Source organism: Mustela putorius, unplaced genomic scaffold (genome assembly GCF_011764305.1).
Source record: "Mustela putorius furo isolate JIRA1106 unplaced genomic scaffold, ASM1176430v1.1 tig00003976_pilon_pilon_pilon, whole genome shotgun sequence".
NCBI classification, from domain to species: Eukaryota; Metazoa; Chordata; class Mammalia; order Carnivora; family Mustelidae; genus Mustela; species Mustela putorius.
The window spans coordinates 2,427,262-2,441,379 of NW_025422118.1; the positions used below are offsets into that span (position 1 = coordinate 2,427,262).

The 14,118-nt window shown below is 42.7% G+C and overlaps 1 protein-coding gene across 1 annotated transcript in view; it reads left to right on the forward strand.

Moving 5' to 3' along the window:
* ZMAT4 (zinc finger matrin-type 4) overlaps positions 1-14,118 on the forward strand; it is a 362,525-nt gene that overhangs the window by 127,380 nt on the left and 221,027 nt on the right. The window contains exon 3 of the mRNA XM_045070975.1: positions 2,783-2,872. Coding sequence (XP_044926910.1) covers positions 2,783-2,872 — 90 coding nt within the window. The remainder of the gene's footprint in view (positions 1-2,782; positions 2,873-14,118) is intronic.

The window sequence follows — 14,118 nt, forward strand, 5'->3', positions numbered from 1 at the left end:
TTTGACTGCAGGCTTATTCTTAACTTTCCCACTGCCCCTTCCTCCCAAAAAACAAAAAACAAAACAAAACTAGAAAGTGTATATCGATTTTAGTAATTGACATAATTCTATGCAAAAGAAACCGTCACTAGTCTGCACTGCATCATTCTCAAAAGCAAGCAGAAGCTGAACAGTGCTGTTGAAATGATCTGGCACAAGTCCACATAGGTCTCTATTTCTCATCCTACCAATCTCGTGGGCAAACGAGACTCCAGGTAACCCTTGATTACAACTTTCAATGCAACCTAGAAATAACTACAAATATATTTCAAAATCACACTTCAGTACTTTTATGCATCTGTAATATCTTTCATTCCATTAGCACTTTTAAACCCATTTAAAGACCTTGAAAGTGTTCAATGACTATTTATTATTATTATTTTTTTACTTTTTAAAAATTTTTTCCTTTTTTTAAAAAAAAAAATTCTTTTCAGTGTTCCATAATTCATTGTTCATGCACCACACCCATGCTCCTTGCAGTCGTGCCCTCCTTAATACCCATCACCATGCTCACCCATCCCCCCACTCCGCACTCCTCCAAAGCCCTTAGTTTGTTTCTCAGAGTCCACAGTCTTTCATGGTTTGTCTTCTCCTCTAATTTCCCTCAACTCAGTTCTCCTCTCCATCTCCCCATGTCTTCCGTGTTATTTTTATGCTCCACAAATAAACGAAACTATATGATAACTGACTCTCTCTGCTTGACTTATTTCACTCAGCATAATCTCTTCCAGTCCCGTCCATGTTGATACAAAAGTTGGGTATTCATCCTTTCTGATGGAGACATAATACTCCAGTGTATACATGGACCACATCTTCTTTATCCATTCATCCACTGAAGGCATCCTGGTTCTTTCCACAGTTTGGCGACTGTGGCCATTGCTGCTATGAACATTGGGGTACAGATGGCCCTTCTTTTCACTACATCAGTATCTTTGGGGTGAATACCCAATTGCAGGGTCATAGTGAAGCTCTGTTTTTAATTTCTTAAGAAATCTCCACACTGTTTTCCAAAGTGGCTGCACCAATTTGCATTCCCACCAACAGTGTAAGAGGGTTCCCCTTTCTCCACATCCTCTCCAACACCTACTTGTTTACTGTCTTGTTAATTTTGGCCATTCTAACTGGTGTAAGGTGGTATCTCAATGTGGTTTTGATTTGAATCTTCCTGATGGCTAGTGATGATGAATATTTTTTCATGTGTCTGTTAGAACCGTGTTTTTTAGAAGCACAATAAAGGAATGAAAAAAATGATAAAGAAGGAAAACCAGGCTGAGGGGTTTACATCATATCCTGTCCTGTAAACAAGCTGCAGTTTGCTGTGCGTTCTCTGAAACGTTCTCTGCTCTGCCTGCTTGTTTTGCCTTTGTGGCTAATCTGTGAAGGCAAGCCATCATGCATGAGATTGGCTGGTCCCCGGCTGTAAGTAAAGACAAAATTGAACCAAGGCCTGGAGAAGGAGGAATTCAGTCCTGAACAAAGGGAGGGGTTCGGGGATCAGAATTAGGTAGCGATGGATTCAAGGAGAATTCACATCCTAGCACTGTAGATTTGGAGTTCGGGATTGGTGCCTGTGCTGGTGAGACAGGTTAAGCATAATGTGGATTGCAGGTTTTCACACGCACTGCCTCATTTGATTCTCAGCAAAACCCTAATAAATATTATGTTCATTTTGTACGCAGAGAAAATGAGACTCATTTTAGCTATAAACAAATTAGACTGACTTGCTGAATATCACCCAGCCAGAGAGCCGCAGAGCTGTGCCTGGCTTCCGAACGTGGGACTATTTGTGTTCTTGTCACTCGGCCATCCTCAGGTAGCAGCTTGGAAATTAGACCTGTAGTGTCCTTTCTTTTTTTTCTTTTTTTAATTTAATTTTATTTTTCTCAGTGTTCCAAGACTCATTGTTTATGCACCACACCCAGTGCTCCATGCAATCCGTGTCTTCCTTAATACCCAGGACCAGGCTCACCCTGGTCACCTCAGAGCCCACAGTCTCTCATAGTTCTTTAAAGGGGAGGGAAGTTCAGGAGGGCTCTCAGTGGAGCAAAGGAGTGGAGGGAAGATGGAACTAGGATGCGATCAGTTTCTCCATGCTGGGCCTGGACACGTCAGTACGGGTAGAAACCCAGAGTCCTGCTAACCCTGTGGCTGATGGGGCTTTATGGTTGAACTGCTCTGCCTGCCTGCACGCAGTTTGGGCTCTGATCAGTCCTCACACTTGCATTTGATACCCTTTTTTGCCCATGATGTCTGATCTGGAAAATCTTTTTTAATAGCTTATTAATGAGGCTCCAAAATGGGAGAGCCAGACAAAGAGACTTCTGTTGGAGATGCTATGCTTGCCGACTCCCAGGGGGCATTGTCTGTCCCCAGCTCCTCAGGGCAGGGCAGAGGGAGTTCGAGACAAGGCCGGGGATCTGGCCTTCCATCCTTGTACTATTCTCTCTCTGACCTGTTCTTATTTTGAGGATAATTAAATATATGATTCACTCCAGGCTTAAACATCCTAGTGCTTTTAGCTTTCTTCTTTCACTGTCTTTTCTAATTCTGAAATTATGTTGGCTTTGTAACTTTGGGCAAGTCGCTTAACCTATCTGAATCTTCACCCTGCATAATTCTCAGGAGCATGTGGAAGTGTTTTTAATGAAACTTTACTACTTTGTATATATAGTCACTGGCTATGTGTCTGAGGATTTAAAATGCCTTCTCTTTCATAGTATCTGCTTCTGCTTTTCCTTCCCAGAGTCGAAAACATGCAAGCAAAGTCCGACTGTATTACATGCTTCACCCCAGGGATGGTGGGTGTCCAGCCAAGAGGCTCCGGTCAGAAAATGTGAGTATCTGGCACCCTCTGATATCCTCAGATGATCTGTTCAGTTTGCTGAGAACTCTGTAGGTCTAGGAAGTAAAGTCACGTCTACCTTAGCAGGAGAGCTAAGGGAGCAGAAATAGTTCTCATTAAATACAACAGAAAATATTACACATTAGCAAGGCTTTTTCCTTTTCTCTGCCCAAATGTTCTAGTATGGTGTTGGGAGACTTTGCGATGATTCTGTGCCACAACAGAGTGGAGAAAAACTGTTCAGAAGGGACAGGGAGCAGCCGGGGGAGGGGAGGCAGAAGCCATCAAAAGAAAAAGAGAAAGAAAGATTGCTTTAGGAGAAATCCTGTCAGAAATGTGAGATACTTTGCTGTTTACATATTTTATTTTTCCTTTGGTGTATAAAACTGAATGCCAGTTTATTCATTTATAATAAAGACTGTGCATATCTTACAAATAACAATATTCAGGGTTTTTGATCAGTGCCCCTCTCCCCGAGGGAACATTCACTTGGGAAGAAAATGACAATGAGGAAGTTGCTTTGAGGATGTAAAGTTAGGATGAAGGGTTTACTTCAGCCAGGCCAAGGCAGGGACTGATAAAATAAATATTCCTTCCTCTCAGCAGGGGTTTCTTTTCGTAACGAGTGGAATATTCATATCCATCCATTGCAGAGGTCCTCTGTGATAAACACTGCAGATTAAACAGAAATCACTTGTCCTTTGAGTTCTCAGGAGGCTGCAGGCATGGAATTCATACCCTACGCTCTCGCTTGTGCTTGTGTTCCCTTTCTCCTTCTGCTGCCAGATAGATACCGGTCTCCTTTTCTTATTAAAAATTAATATATGATCACTGAAGGAACTTGACAAGAAATGAGCTTGTGTATTCTTCACAGGAGAAAAAGAGAGAACAAGAGGACTCCTTATGACCACAGGTAGTGAGCATCACGGCTGGTGTAATGAATTCCAAGCACATATCTTAAATCACGAAACGAGCTGTTCATACCCAGACTAATCTGGAATACTGTGAAGTTGTCTTGACTGCTTTGGTGAGGCAGCATTTAGAGCTTATTAGAGGCAAAAGATGTCATGAAAACTTTTTAAACTGCTAAGAAATGGGACAGAGACTAGTTCTTGTCAGCTCTTAGCCTTATGACCTTAGGCAAATAATTGATCTCTTGGAACCTGTGTCCTCAATGAGGCTATCATAATCACACTTTCCTTACTGGATTTTGTGAGGTGCACACTTACATGTCAAATACTGAGGAAAAAAAAGATGAATAAGGCACACACTTGCCTTAAAGAAACTCAGAGTTGAGTGAGGGACATAAACATTGTATAAAAAAATTGCTATAATCCCACAATGTAGGTGTTTATTTAACGTTCTGCACAAAGCTCCATGGAGACAAAAGGCAAGTTGATCCATGCCAGGACGAGTCACTCAGGGGTATTTCTGAGAATTGATATTTGAGCTAAGGGTCTTTGGGCTTGAATGGATTCCAGTTGGCGGAATTGGGAGCGAGGGAGCAGACGGGTGCATTCTTGGGTACATTCCGATCAAAAGAACTTACTAACCCCCTGCAAAGTTGGCCTGAGCCAGCTTTCATGTAATTTCAGAATCCTGTAGCTATAGCAGAGCCCTGCTTTCCATCAGGATCTATTAGCAGAGAGAACAGAATTAGTTTCTTTTCCCTGAAGTCATCCAGTGCTGATGCTCGTGTCCCTTCATTCAGTAGCCATTTCGTGTGGGGTTCATAGACAGTTGACAATTAGCTCTTTGAACACGGATCATTTTCTATCTACTCTGTACTTATTTATGTCAGAGCTCCTAGGGAGGGCTTGACTGGACAGACAGATAGGGGGCACTGGGACTCACACTGGTGTTACTTGGGGACATGGATCTGGTCAGATCCATGATTTACTCCACTCAGGTTCTGGTTCTGCAAGTAGCGTTGGGGACAGTTTATGGAGGGGAAGATGTTTGGATTTTCAAAGCAAAAAGTATATGCAAAGATCCTTTACCAATGAACCCTTTGAAAACTTTTGCTTCTGGTGTATCCTGGAATCTGTGTTATCTTTGAAAACTTGAATCTACCAATGACTTATTTCTTAAATCATTTCTATAGCTTTTCATAGTCATAACATAAGGATAAATCAGTAAGCAAAAAAAGAGGCATAGTGAACTTAGTTAAAAAAAATTTTTTTAAAAAGATTTTGTTTATTTATTGAGAGAAGGACATGGAGTAAAGCAGACTCTGTGTTAAATCCAGAGCCTGACACGGGGTTTGATGTCATGACCCTGAGATCATGACCTGAGCTGAAGTCAAGAGTTGGACACTTGACTGACTGAGCCACCCAGGTGCCCCCATAATGAACTTATTTTTGAAAGAGATATTTGATACTTTTTTTTTTTTTAAAGATTTCATTTATTTATTTGACAGACAGAGATCACAAGTAGGCAGAGAGGCAGACAGAGAGAGAGAGAGGAGGAAGCAGGCTCCCTGCTGAGCAGAGAGCCCGATGTGGGACTCGATCCCAGGACCCTGAGATCATGACCCGAGCCGAAGGCAGCGGCTTAACCCACTGAGCCACCCAGGTGCCCCAATATTTGATGCTTTTATTAGGTTGTGTATACATTTCATAGGTGAATATGTCATTTGCCTTAGGCATTTTGACATACCAGATACAGCATGGAAGCCACTCCAGTCCCTCACTATGGCTGTGAAAGTTAATACTGGTAATTATTTGGCCAACTTTCTTTTTTATAGACTTACACCCAAGGATTGGAAGACAATATAAAAATAGACAATGGCCAGCCATATATAAAGAGAGAAAGAGAACTTTTATACACTTAAAACTAAAGTAACATTGGGTTTCAACTATAACTAAGAAAAAAAGTTAAAAATAAATAAGTAAAATTAGAACTTTGACCCACAACCTATAGCAACCAGCCTTGGAAATCAACCAACCAATGTATAGTAACCAGCCCAGGAAGCCTGCCTGAGTTAAATCTAGAGGAAGTCAGACCACTATCTCTAGTAACAATCCAGGAAGCCAAACAATAACCCCTGAAACAATAGGCCCCAAATAGTCTGGACATGATGAATACCTGATAGCTTTCCTAACTTTTGTCCCTGCTTCCACCTGGGAACCAACCAGAGAAAGCCAAATAGGCACCCCAAAGCACCACCTTATCACATAAGGATACACACTTGTAGTTTGCCTATTTATAGCTTTCACACACGAACAGCCTCCAATCAGGGCATACCTGAGGCTGCCCCTTTATACTGTTACATACCTTCTCACCTGTCTTGCCTATAAATCTTCTCCAAAAGCATGTGATCGAGGCTAACATCCTGGCTATGGGAAGCTCTGAATAAATAGCCTTTCTTTTTTCTCATTCAGTTGGTCTTTATTTTCACAGGGTTGCAAAATGGAGATAAAAAGGACATCTAATGTACAGTTTTCTCATAAGGCCCAAATTAGATAGCTCCTTTATTGGGGACTTCGTTTTCAAAGGTCCTTCTCCCAGGAGTTGTCATCACTGCTCCTCTCTCCACCACTACCCTGTGTTCTTAGAAGAATGTAACCCTCCGTTCACATGTCTCTCCATTCTTGCCCATCCTTCCCTCTTCTCTGTTTCCAGGGGCTATGATGGGTTTGTATCCCAGTCTTACCTTACTGAGAACAGTTTCTTGGCTGCCCTGATTACCCCAAAATCGAGTGACTTCTGAAAACAGAAAACTTGTTGCTGAGTTTCTGCGCCCTGACTATGCATGAACCCGGGGCCCACAGTGATTCCTAAAACTGATAGGGCTGATAAGTAAGGGCAGCTGTCCCTACCTTCCCACTTCTTAGCCTTCTGGGAATACAGAGCAACTCCAAATTTACAACCAGATGAACAGAAGTGTCTATTACTATTTCCAAGGTCTATTGTCATTTCTACTCCAGGTGATTTGACTTTCTTACTATTTTTCAAAAACAAAGTTCATTTCTGCCTCCTCTCCTGACATTCCCAGCTTTTTAAATTCCTCCCTTAATATGCTTTACTGTTTAGAATCCTCATCTGGATATTCTATGGTTTGTTTTTTTCTTTGTTTGTTTTCATTTTTTTTTTTTTTTAATTTTTTCCCCTGAAACTTTAGAGTGAGTCATTTTCCTCCTGAGGCCACAGAGTAAAATTAAATGTGAAATAAATTGTTATAGTTGATTGCCTTAGAGAAATTTTTTGTAATCTTATGAGCATTAGAACCAAAAAGGACTTTAAAGAACATCTAGTTCATTGAAAGTCTCAGGTTTTCAAGTTACTTTTTAGTATCTTCTCACCTGCTTTGGGGAAAAAAGAAATGTCTACTTATGGAACAACATTTTTAAGTAAAAAGATGATTTAGTTTTGTTTTTATTCTGTAAGGGTAAGTAACTGCTAGCAAAAATCACCAGTCGGTAGTAAGTAAATAGTGTTTTGACATGGAGTTAATAGAATTCCTTCTAAATGGAGAAACTTGACATTTGGTTAGTGTGTTCAAGCTTATCACTTTTAATACTTGTATGATTACCTATAGGTCTGGAACATTCCGCAGAGCTGGAGAACCTCCAGGATCACTTTTATGGGTCCCTAAAATCCTGGGTTTCCCCATCTTATGCCAAAAGTGAAAATAAGTCCCTAAGCAGTACCATGATTTGCCCAAACTGGTCAGGCTGAGATTGACACCTCCTTGCTTCCCTAAAGTTCTATTCCTATGCTTCTCTCCCGTATCTTGAAATTATATCTTATTTAGGTGTTGAAGCCATTGCTGGGTTCATAGCCAGAGAGCAGTGCTGTTCTGGGGCAAAGTAATAATAGCTGGTGGTTAGCACGCACTTCCCACTTCCATTCTCAATGCTTTACATACATTAACACATTTAATCCTCACTGCTGTGTAGGGTGGGAACTATCATTATCCCCACTTTACAGAAAAGCAAAATGAAAGAGAGAAATTAAGTCCCCCGACTCTGGTGTTGTTGGTTACAATACCGGTAAGTAAGTAGCAGAGACAAGGCTGGGGAAATACAAAAGAAAACCAAAGAAAACTCCTCTGGTACTGCAAACAAGCTCCCCATGTCACTTCCAGAGATAGGTAGCAAGCAGCTAATAAGTGCGAGGCATGTAGAGAGAAAGGACACGGATCCTTCCCCAACAGAGATGAGGATCTGTTTGGGGGGCAGTGTCCAGTGTGCAGTCATGTCTTCTAATATAGTGTGATAGTTGCACAGGTGTGACCACAGACATCTCCTGGGGCAACGTCTGGCATATTTGCACGGGTCCCCAACCTCTTCTGGTAGAATGGGGCTGGACAGAATTGCCTGGAGAAAGTAGACCGAACTGATTCTTGAGGGACACGTGGGGGCGAGTCCAGTGAATAAGGGCAGCAAAGGGCTCTTTTTTTTTTTTAAGATTTTATTTATTTATTTGAGAGAGAGTGAGAGAGCACAAGCAGGGAGAGAGACAGAAGGAGAGGGAGAAGCATGTCCCCTCTGAGCAGGAGTCCCACACAGGGCTCAATCCCAGGACCCTGAGATCATGACCTGAGCTGAAGGCAGATACTTACTAACCCACTGAGCCACCCAGGCACCCCGCAAAAGGTTCTTCTGAGTGTGGAGTCAACGTGAGTAATGTCTTCAGGGAAACCAAATTCGAAGGTATTTCTAGAGCGTAAATGCCAGTGGGCGGCTGTGTCAGATTCCCAGGATTGCTGTAACAAAGTCGCACAGACTGGGTGGCTAAAAACAACAGAAATTTATTTTCTCACAGTTCTAGAGGCTACAAGTCTGAATCACGGTGTAGGCAGGGCCTCCCTCTGGAGGCTCTGATTGAAAATCGGTTCCATGCTTCTCTCCTCGCTGCTGGTGGCTGCTGGCAGTGCTTGGCGTTCCTTGGCTCATAGCTGCATCACGCCAATCTGCTTCTGTCTTCACCCGGTCTCTTCCTTGTGTGGGTCTCTGTGTGTTCTCTCCTCTTCCTGTAAGGATGGCTGTCACCGGATTTAGAGCCCACTGTAACAATCCAGTATGATCTCATTGTAATTAATTTATCTGCAGAGACCCTATTTTCCAGTGTCACCTGTTCAAGGTGGACGTGAATGTGGGGTGGGAGGAGCACAGAAGTGTGGGATGGTGGTGAGAGGTTCAGACGTCTATTATGCATAATATTAGCATTTACTTTGTCAAAATGTGGTTTTCTCCAGCGGTCTGCAGCTCAGTTCACGAGCACTTCTCAAAGAGAGGTGCATTTACCAATGAGAGCTGTGTGCTTTAACTTCCAGCTGTGCATTGAGAGCTAGAAGTGGGGATTTTGTCCCTGGCTCGGCTGCATATATTAGTTTTATAACTTTGTTTTGGACTTTCTAAACCTTAATTGCCGTGGTTGTAATCAGGGCCTCTGAACGCTGCCCGGCCTACCTCTCAGAGTCGTTAAGGGGCTCAAATAAAACCTTCCTCTTCATGCAGCTGCAAGATAAACGGTAAAGTGTGTGTGGACTGTTCTTTCATTGGGTTTTTCATTTCTGTCTGTTGGTTGCCATCTTTCGTCGCCACCGTGCAATACACAACTCTGCAGTCCAGTAGGGGCAGGCCAGCTGTTTTCCTGTAGGACACCTGAAGGGCAGTTAGGACATCAGTACGAGTGAGGTCATGTGGATTTATAAAACAAGGGTCAGAAATAACTGCTTGTCAGCCTCAGACCACTGCCTATTCTGGTGAGGTCCACAAACCAAGAAAGGTTTCTACAGCCTTACGTAAGCCCATGGGTTGGGGGAGTGGGGAGGAATTAAAAGACTATATTTTTTCCTTCCCTATCCCCCAAGCCCCCCACTCTGCCTCTCAAATTCCTCATATCAGGGAGATCATAATTGTCTTAAAAAATGAAATAAGATGGATTCAGGAGTGAGACAAACCATAAGAGACTCTTAATCTCACAAAACAAACTGAGGGTTGCTGGGGGGAGGCAGGTTGTGGAGAGGGTGGCTGGGTGATGGACATTGGGGAAGGTATGTGCTGTGTATGGTGAGTGCTGTGAATTGTGTAAACCTGGCGATTCACAGACCTGTACCCCTGGGGCAAATAATACATTATATGTTAATAAAAATAATTTTAAAAAAATAAAATAAGAGTATATTGCCATGTGAAAAGTACATGAACTTCACAACGCAGAGTACTAACCACTATACGATCATGGCCAGTACATGAACTTCAAATTTTCATGTCCACAGATCAAGTCTTTTTGGAATGCAGCCATGTTCAATGTTAACAGCTCTATTCACAGGGCAGCAGCCGAGCTGGGTTGCTGCAATAGACTTGATGTCCCACAAGCCTAAAATGTTACCCCTCTGGCCCTTTGCAGAACATGCCTTGCTGTCCCCTGTGCAAGCTGGGTAGTTTTGGTGAAGAAAGAGGGGCTCTGTCCCTCCTCTCGTCGGGTGTCTCTCCACTCGCAGGAAGGATCCCTTTACATCATTCCAGTCTCTCAAAGCTGCCTTGTCCTTGTTCCTTTAGAGTTTTAGTTGCCTCGTGGCCAGTTGACGGTTTTGGCCAGGAGGAAGTACCATTCCAAACCTCTGAGCGAGAATAGACACGTGGTGTTTTGCTTAGGTTCTCTTAATGCAGATAGCTTGACGTGTCAGAACGAGTCCTGTTAAGACGAATTTGTTTGAAGCCGGCAGCACTGTGGAAGCAATGAGGAGAGTTGGTTTCTCATGCCATCCACACAGCAAGGCCAGCTCAGGGGAAACCAGAACTCCTGGTTTTTTGAGATCATCCTGATTCAGAATACACGTTCTTGTCCCTATAAATCAAGGGTATGTCCTGCAAGGTCCAATATTTCCTCTCTAAAGTGTACCCAAAAGAGGAATAAAAATTTTGTTATACAGACACACCAGATAATAATTTAAATGAAAAAACCCCCAGAACTCCTCATTAATGTGAATGTGCAGCATGGCGTTCGGCTATCCATGACTCTCTCTGGGCCCCAGACTAGACCTCTAGCTTGGGACTGTGGTTCTGAAACTCATTTATATCATAATTATTACTTTGATCTAAAATCTGATCCAGAGGGGAAGGAAAGAAGGATGCATCAAAAGACAGCTATGAATTTTTTTTTTTTCCCCCTACAACAGAAGTAGTGTAGTGGGTCTTTGGGTCTTTGATTCTACTGTTGACATATCCTTGAATCATTCCCTTGTTAGCTAGTCACTAATTAAGCCCTCCTTATGTGTCAAGCTCTATGCTGAATACTTGCTAGAAATGTCATTTGAACTTGACAAATGCAAGTAGGAATCTTTAGTGCTTCTATTTAAAAAAGGGTTAAGGGGCACCTGGAAGGCTCAGTTGGAAGAGCATGCGAATCTTGATCTGGGGGTTGTGAGTTGGGTACAGAGATTACTTAAAAATTAAAAAAAGATCTTTAAAATTATTTTTTATTTATTTTATTATTTATGTTTTTTAAAAGATTTTATTCATTTATTTGACAGAGAGAGATCACAAGTAGGCAGAGAGGGAGGCAGAGAGAAAGCAGGAAACAGGCTCCCCGCTAAGCAGGGAGCCTGAGGCGGGACTCAGTCCCAGGACCCTGAGACCATGACCCGAGCCAAAGGCAGAGGCTTAACCCACTGAGCCACTCAGGCGCCCCTAAATTTTTTTTTTTTAAAAAGGAGTGAAGTCTAAAGCTTAGGTCAAATACCTTATCTCAACTCCCAGACCTTGAGAATGATACAGCCAAATTCAAACACAATACTGTTTGGTACTAGAACTGGAGCTCTGTGTTACTGTACAGGCTTCATTTATTTATTTTTTTTTTTTCTTTTTAATAAATAGTGACTTCCTACTAAGAGTCAGGTACTATTTAGATTGCTGAGAATTTCATGATGCAGTTGCATCATATGCAGTTGCAATTTACAGAGTTTATAGGATAGTGGGAGAAATGGGCATTTTTTTTTTAAAGCATACAAATATATAAATGAAGGACAGTAATGGAAAAGCATGGACTAGGGAAATCATAGGTCTTTGGGATCAGAAAGCTTTGCCTGAACAACTGATTCTTCAGCTGTGTCTGAAAGTTGAGTGGGGGAAGCAGAAGAATGCCAGGCAGCGGGAGAAGCATGTGCAAAGGCCCTGTAGTCAAAGAATCATGGTACACTTAAGGTAGAAAATGAAAGCCAGTGTGGCTGGTATTCAGAAACGGAAACAGATAGTGACTTCAGATGCGGAGAAAGGATTAGTGGAGAGAAGAGTGGAGGTGAACGGTTCCGCTGAGAGTACGGATGTGGGTGAGGCTGATGGCAGCAGCAAATGATGAGAAATACATGAATTTGAGGGATAAGTTGGTAAAAATCAATTGACTGGGTAATGGATCTGAAACAGAAGGAGGTATCTGAAAACTTCCCGTTCAGAACTTGCCCTGGGTGGTTGCTGTCCCTCTGACAGGCAGGGTAGTTTTCTTCCCTAAGGGCAAAGAGAGCAGGAAGATCTGAGAATTGGGATGGATTTTGAGGAAAACTCTTTCTCCATGCTGTTCCATGCCAATCCTGGCTGAGCAGAACTAAAGTTGCCTAGAGGTGAATTTGCCTCCAGCCGCAGGGTAGGGGACAGCAAGGGAGAAGTGTCTGGTAGATTTTTTGTCCTTCAGTGAAGGGTTTCTCCTTTTTTATTGGAGCGTGAGGCCAAGCCAGGTGCCATCCAGGAGCTGGATCTCACGGAGGCAGGCTAGAGTTTCCCTACAGGTGAACTGATGTCCAAGGTCGGGACAGGGTGCTGAATGAATTCAAAGCAGTTACCGAGTGCAGGGGGTGGGGAGAGGAGAGAATTGGAGCTCTGGTATCTTGAGGTAAGATAGTAGAGAGTTCTTTGGAGGCTTCTAGAAAGACAGATGCTGAAGTCGTTGGTGGTTAAATAACGTGCTTCTAGTAGGAGGACTGGGATTATTGAGACAGTTGGAATAACTCAGATATGGTTTTAGGACCTAGATCCAGTGACTTCCAGTGGGTTTGTTCTGTCCCTCCTTAGTTCAAAAGGCAGAAATGATAAGACTCACAGTTTTAGATTTTATGAGGCAGGGACCATACTTTATTCATTTTTTTATCTCTTCCCACAGAGGCATTCCATAAATTATTGTTTGTATTTTCATAGTAAGGTATTATCCTGTTTTTCTCCAAAACAATTATGATTAAAAATAGTTTTAATAAAAACCTATCATTTGTATGGGGGAATCTTACAGAGTATTACCATGAAATTATATTTTAATTATAACCCTATCAAAGTGCCTTGTTAAACGGAGATTTTGTAAAATTGGGTTTGTTCAGGAAAATCTGGAAGTCATGAACATTGTTTCTGTGAGGATCTCCACCAGGTTCTTGGTCTCATCTGGGTCATTGTGTGCCCAAAATATAAGGGCAGGGGGAGGATTTGGGAGGTTATGCTGTCATCGCCCAGGCTGGTCTCTCCAGCAAGTGCTTCTGGGGGTCACCCACATCTTCTGGCTCCATCTCTCCTGTCTGTAACCACCGCCCCACTCCCGCGCACTTATTAGCTGCCCTCTCAGTGGCTGCACTCTGACCAACTCTTGCATGTCTTCTCCTGTCTGCCCTGGAAGCTTGACCCTAGTGCACCACAAAGCGAGACTATTCAAATGTGCAGCTAATGGAGGTAAATTTCCTTCCCACCTTCCCACCCTATTTCAGCCCTAAGAAAAAAGGAAACAGAGTCTGGAAGTTCTTCTCTGGAGGACATTCTGGTGTTGCCTTGAGGGCAAGCAGGTGGATCAGACTTACGGGGTGTGGTGAAACATGGATGAGTAGAGGTCAAATGCCTTAGCATGTGTCTTTCACTTTGCACACCAAATGGGCTCTTGAAAATGAATCATAAATTTTTTGTTTGTTTTGTTTTGTTGAGGGTAGTTAGAATAAAAGAATTCTGGGGACCATAGACTTCTCTAACTTCAGCTCTGAGATGTCAGTCTCTATGTTGCCTTTCCTTTCCGAGAGGCTAGCAGGGGAGCGTGGGAGCCCCTAGACGCAGCTTGATGGCTTGCTAGCATGTGGGAACCGGGTTCTTCGGCTCTCTTCCCTGTCTGCTGTTTCCTCTTTTCAGGTGTCTGCATCTCAAGCGATCTTTCCTATCTCAGTGTTTTTCCCTGATGGATTTTCTTGGTTCATATCCTAGAATCTCACAACACAGAAGTCTGTTCTTCTCTTAAATCCCAACTCTTTCCTGAAAAAATTTTACCACTCA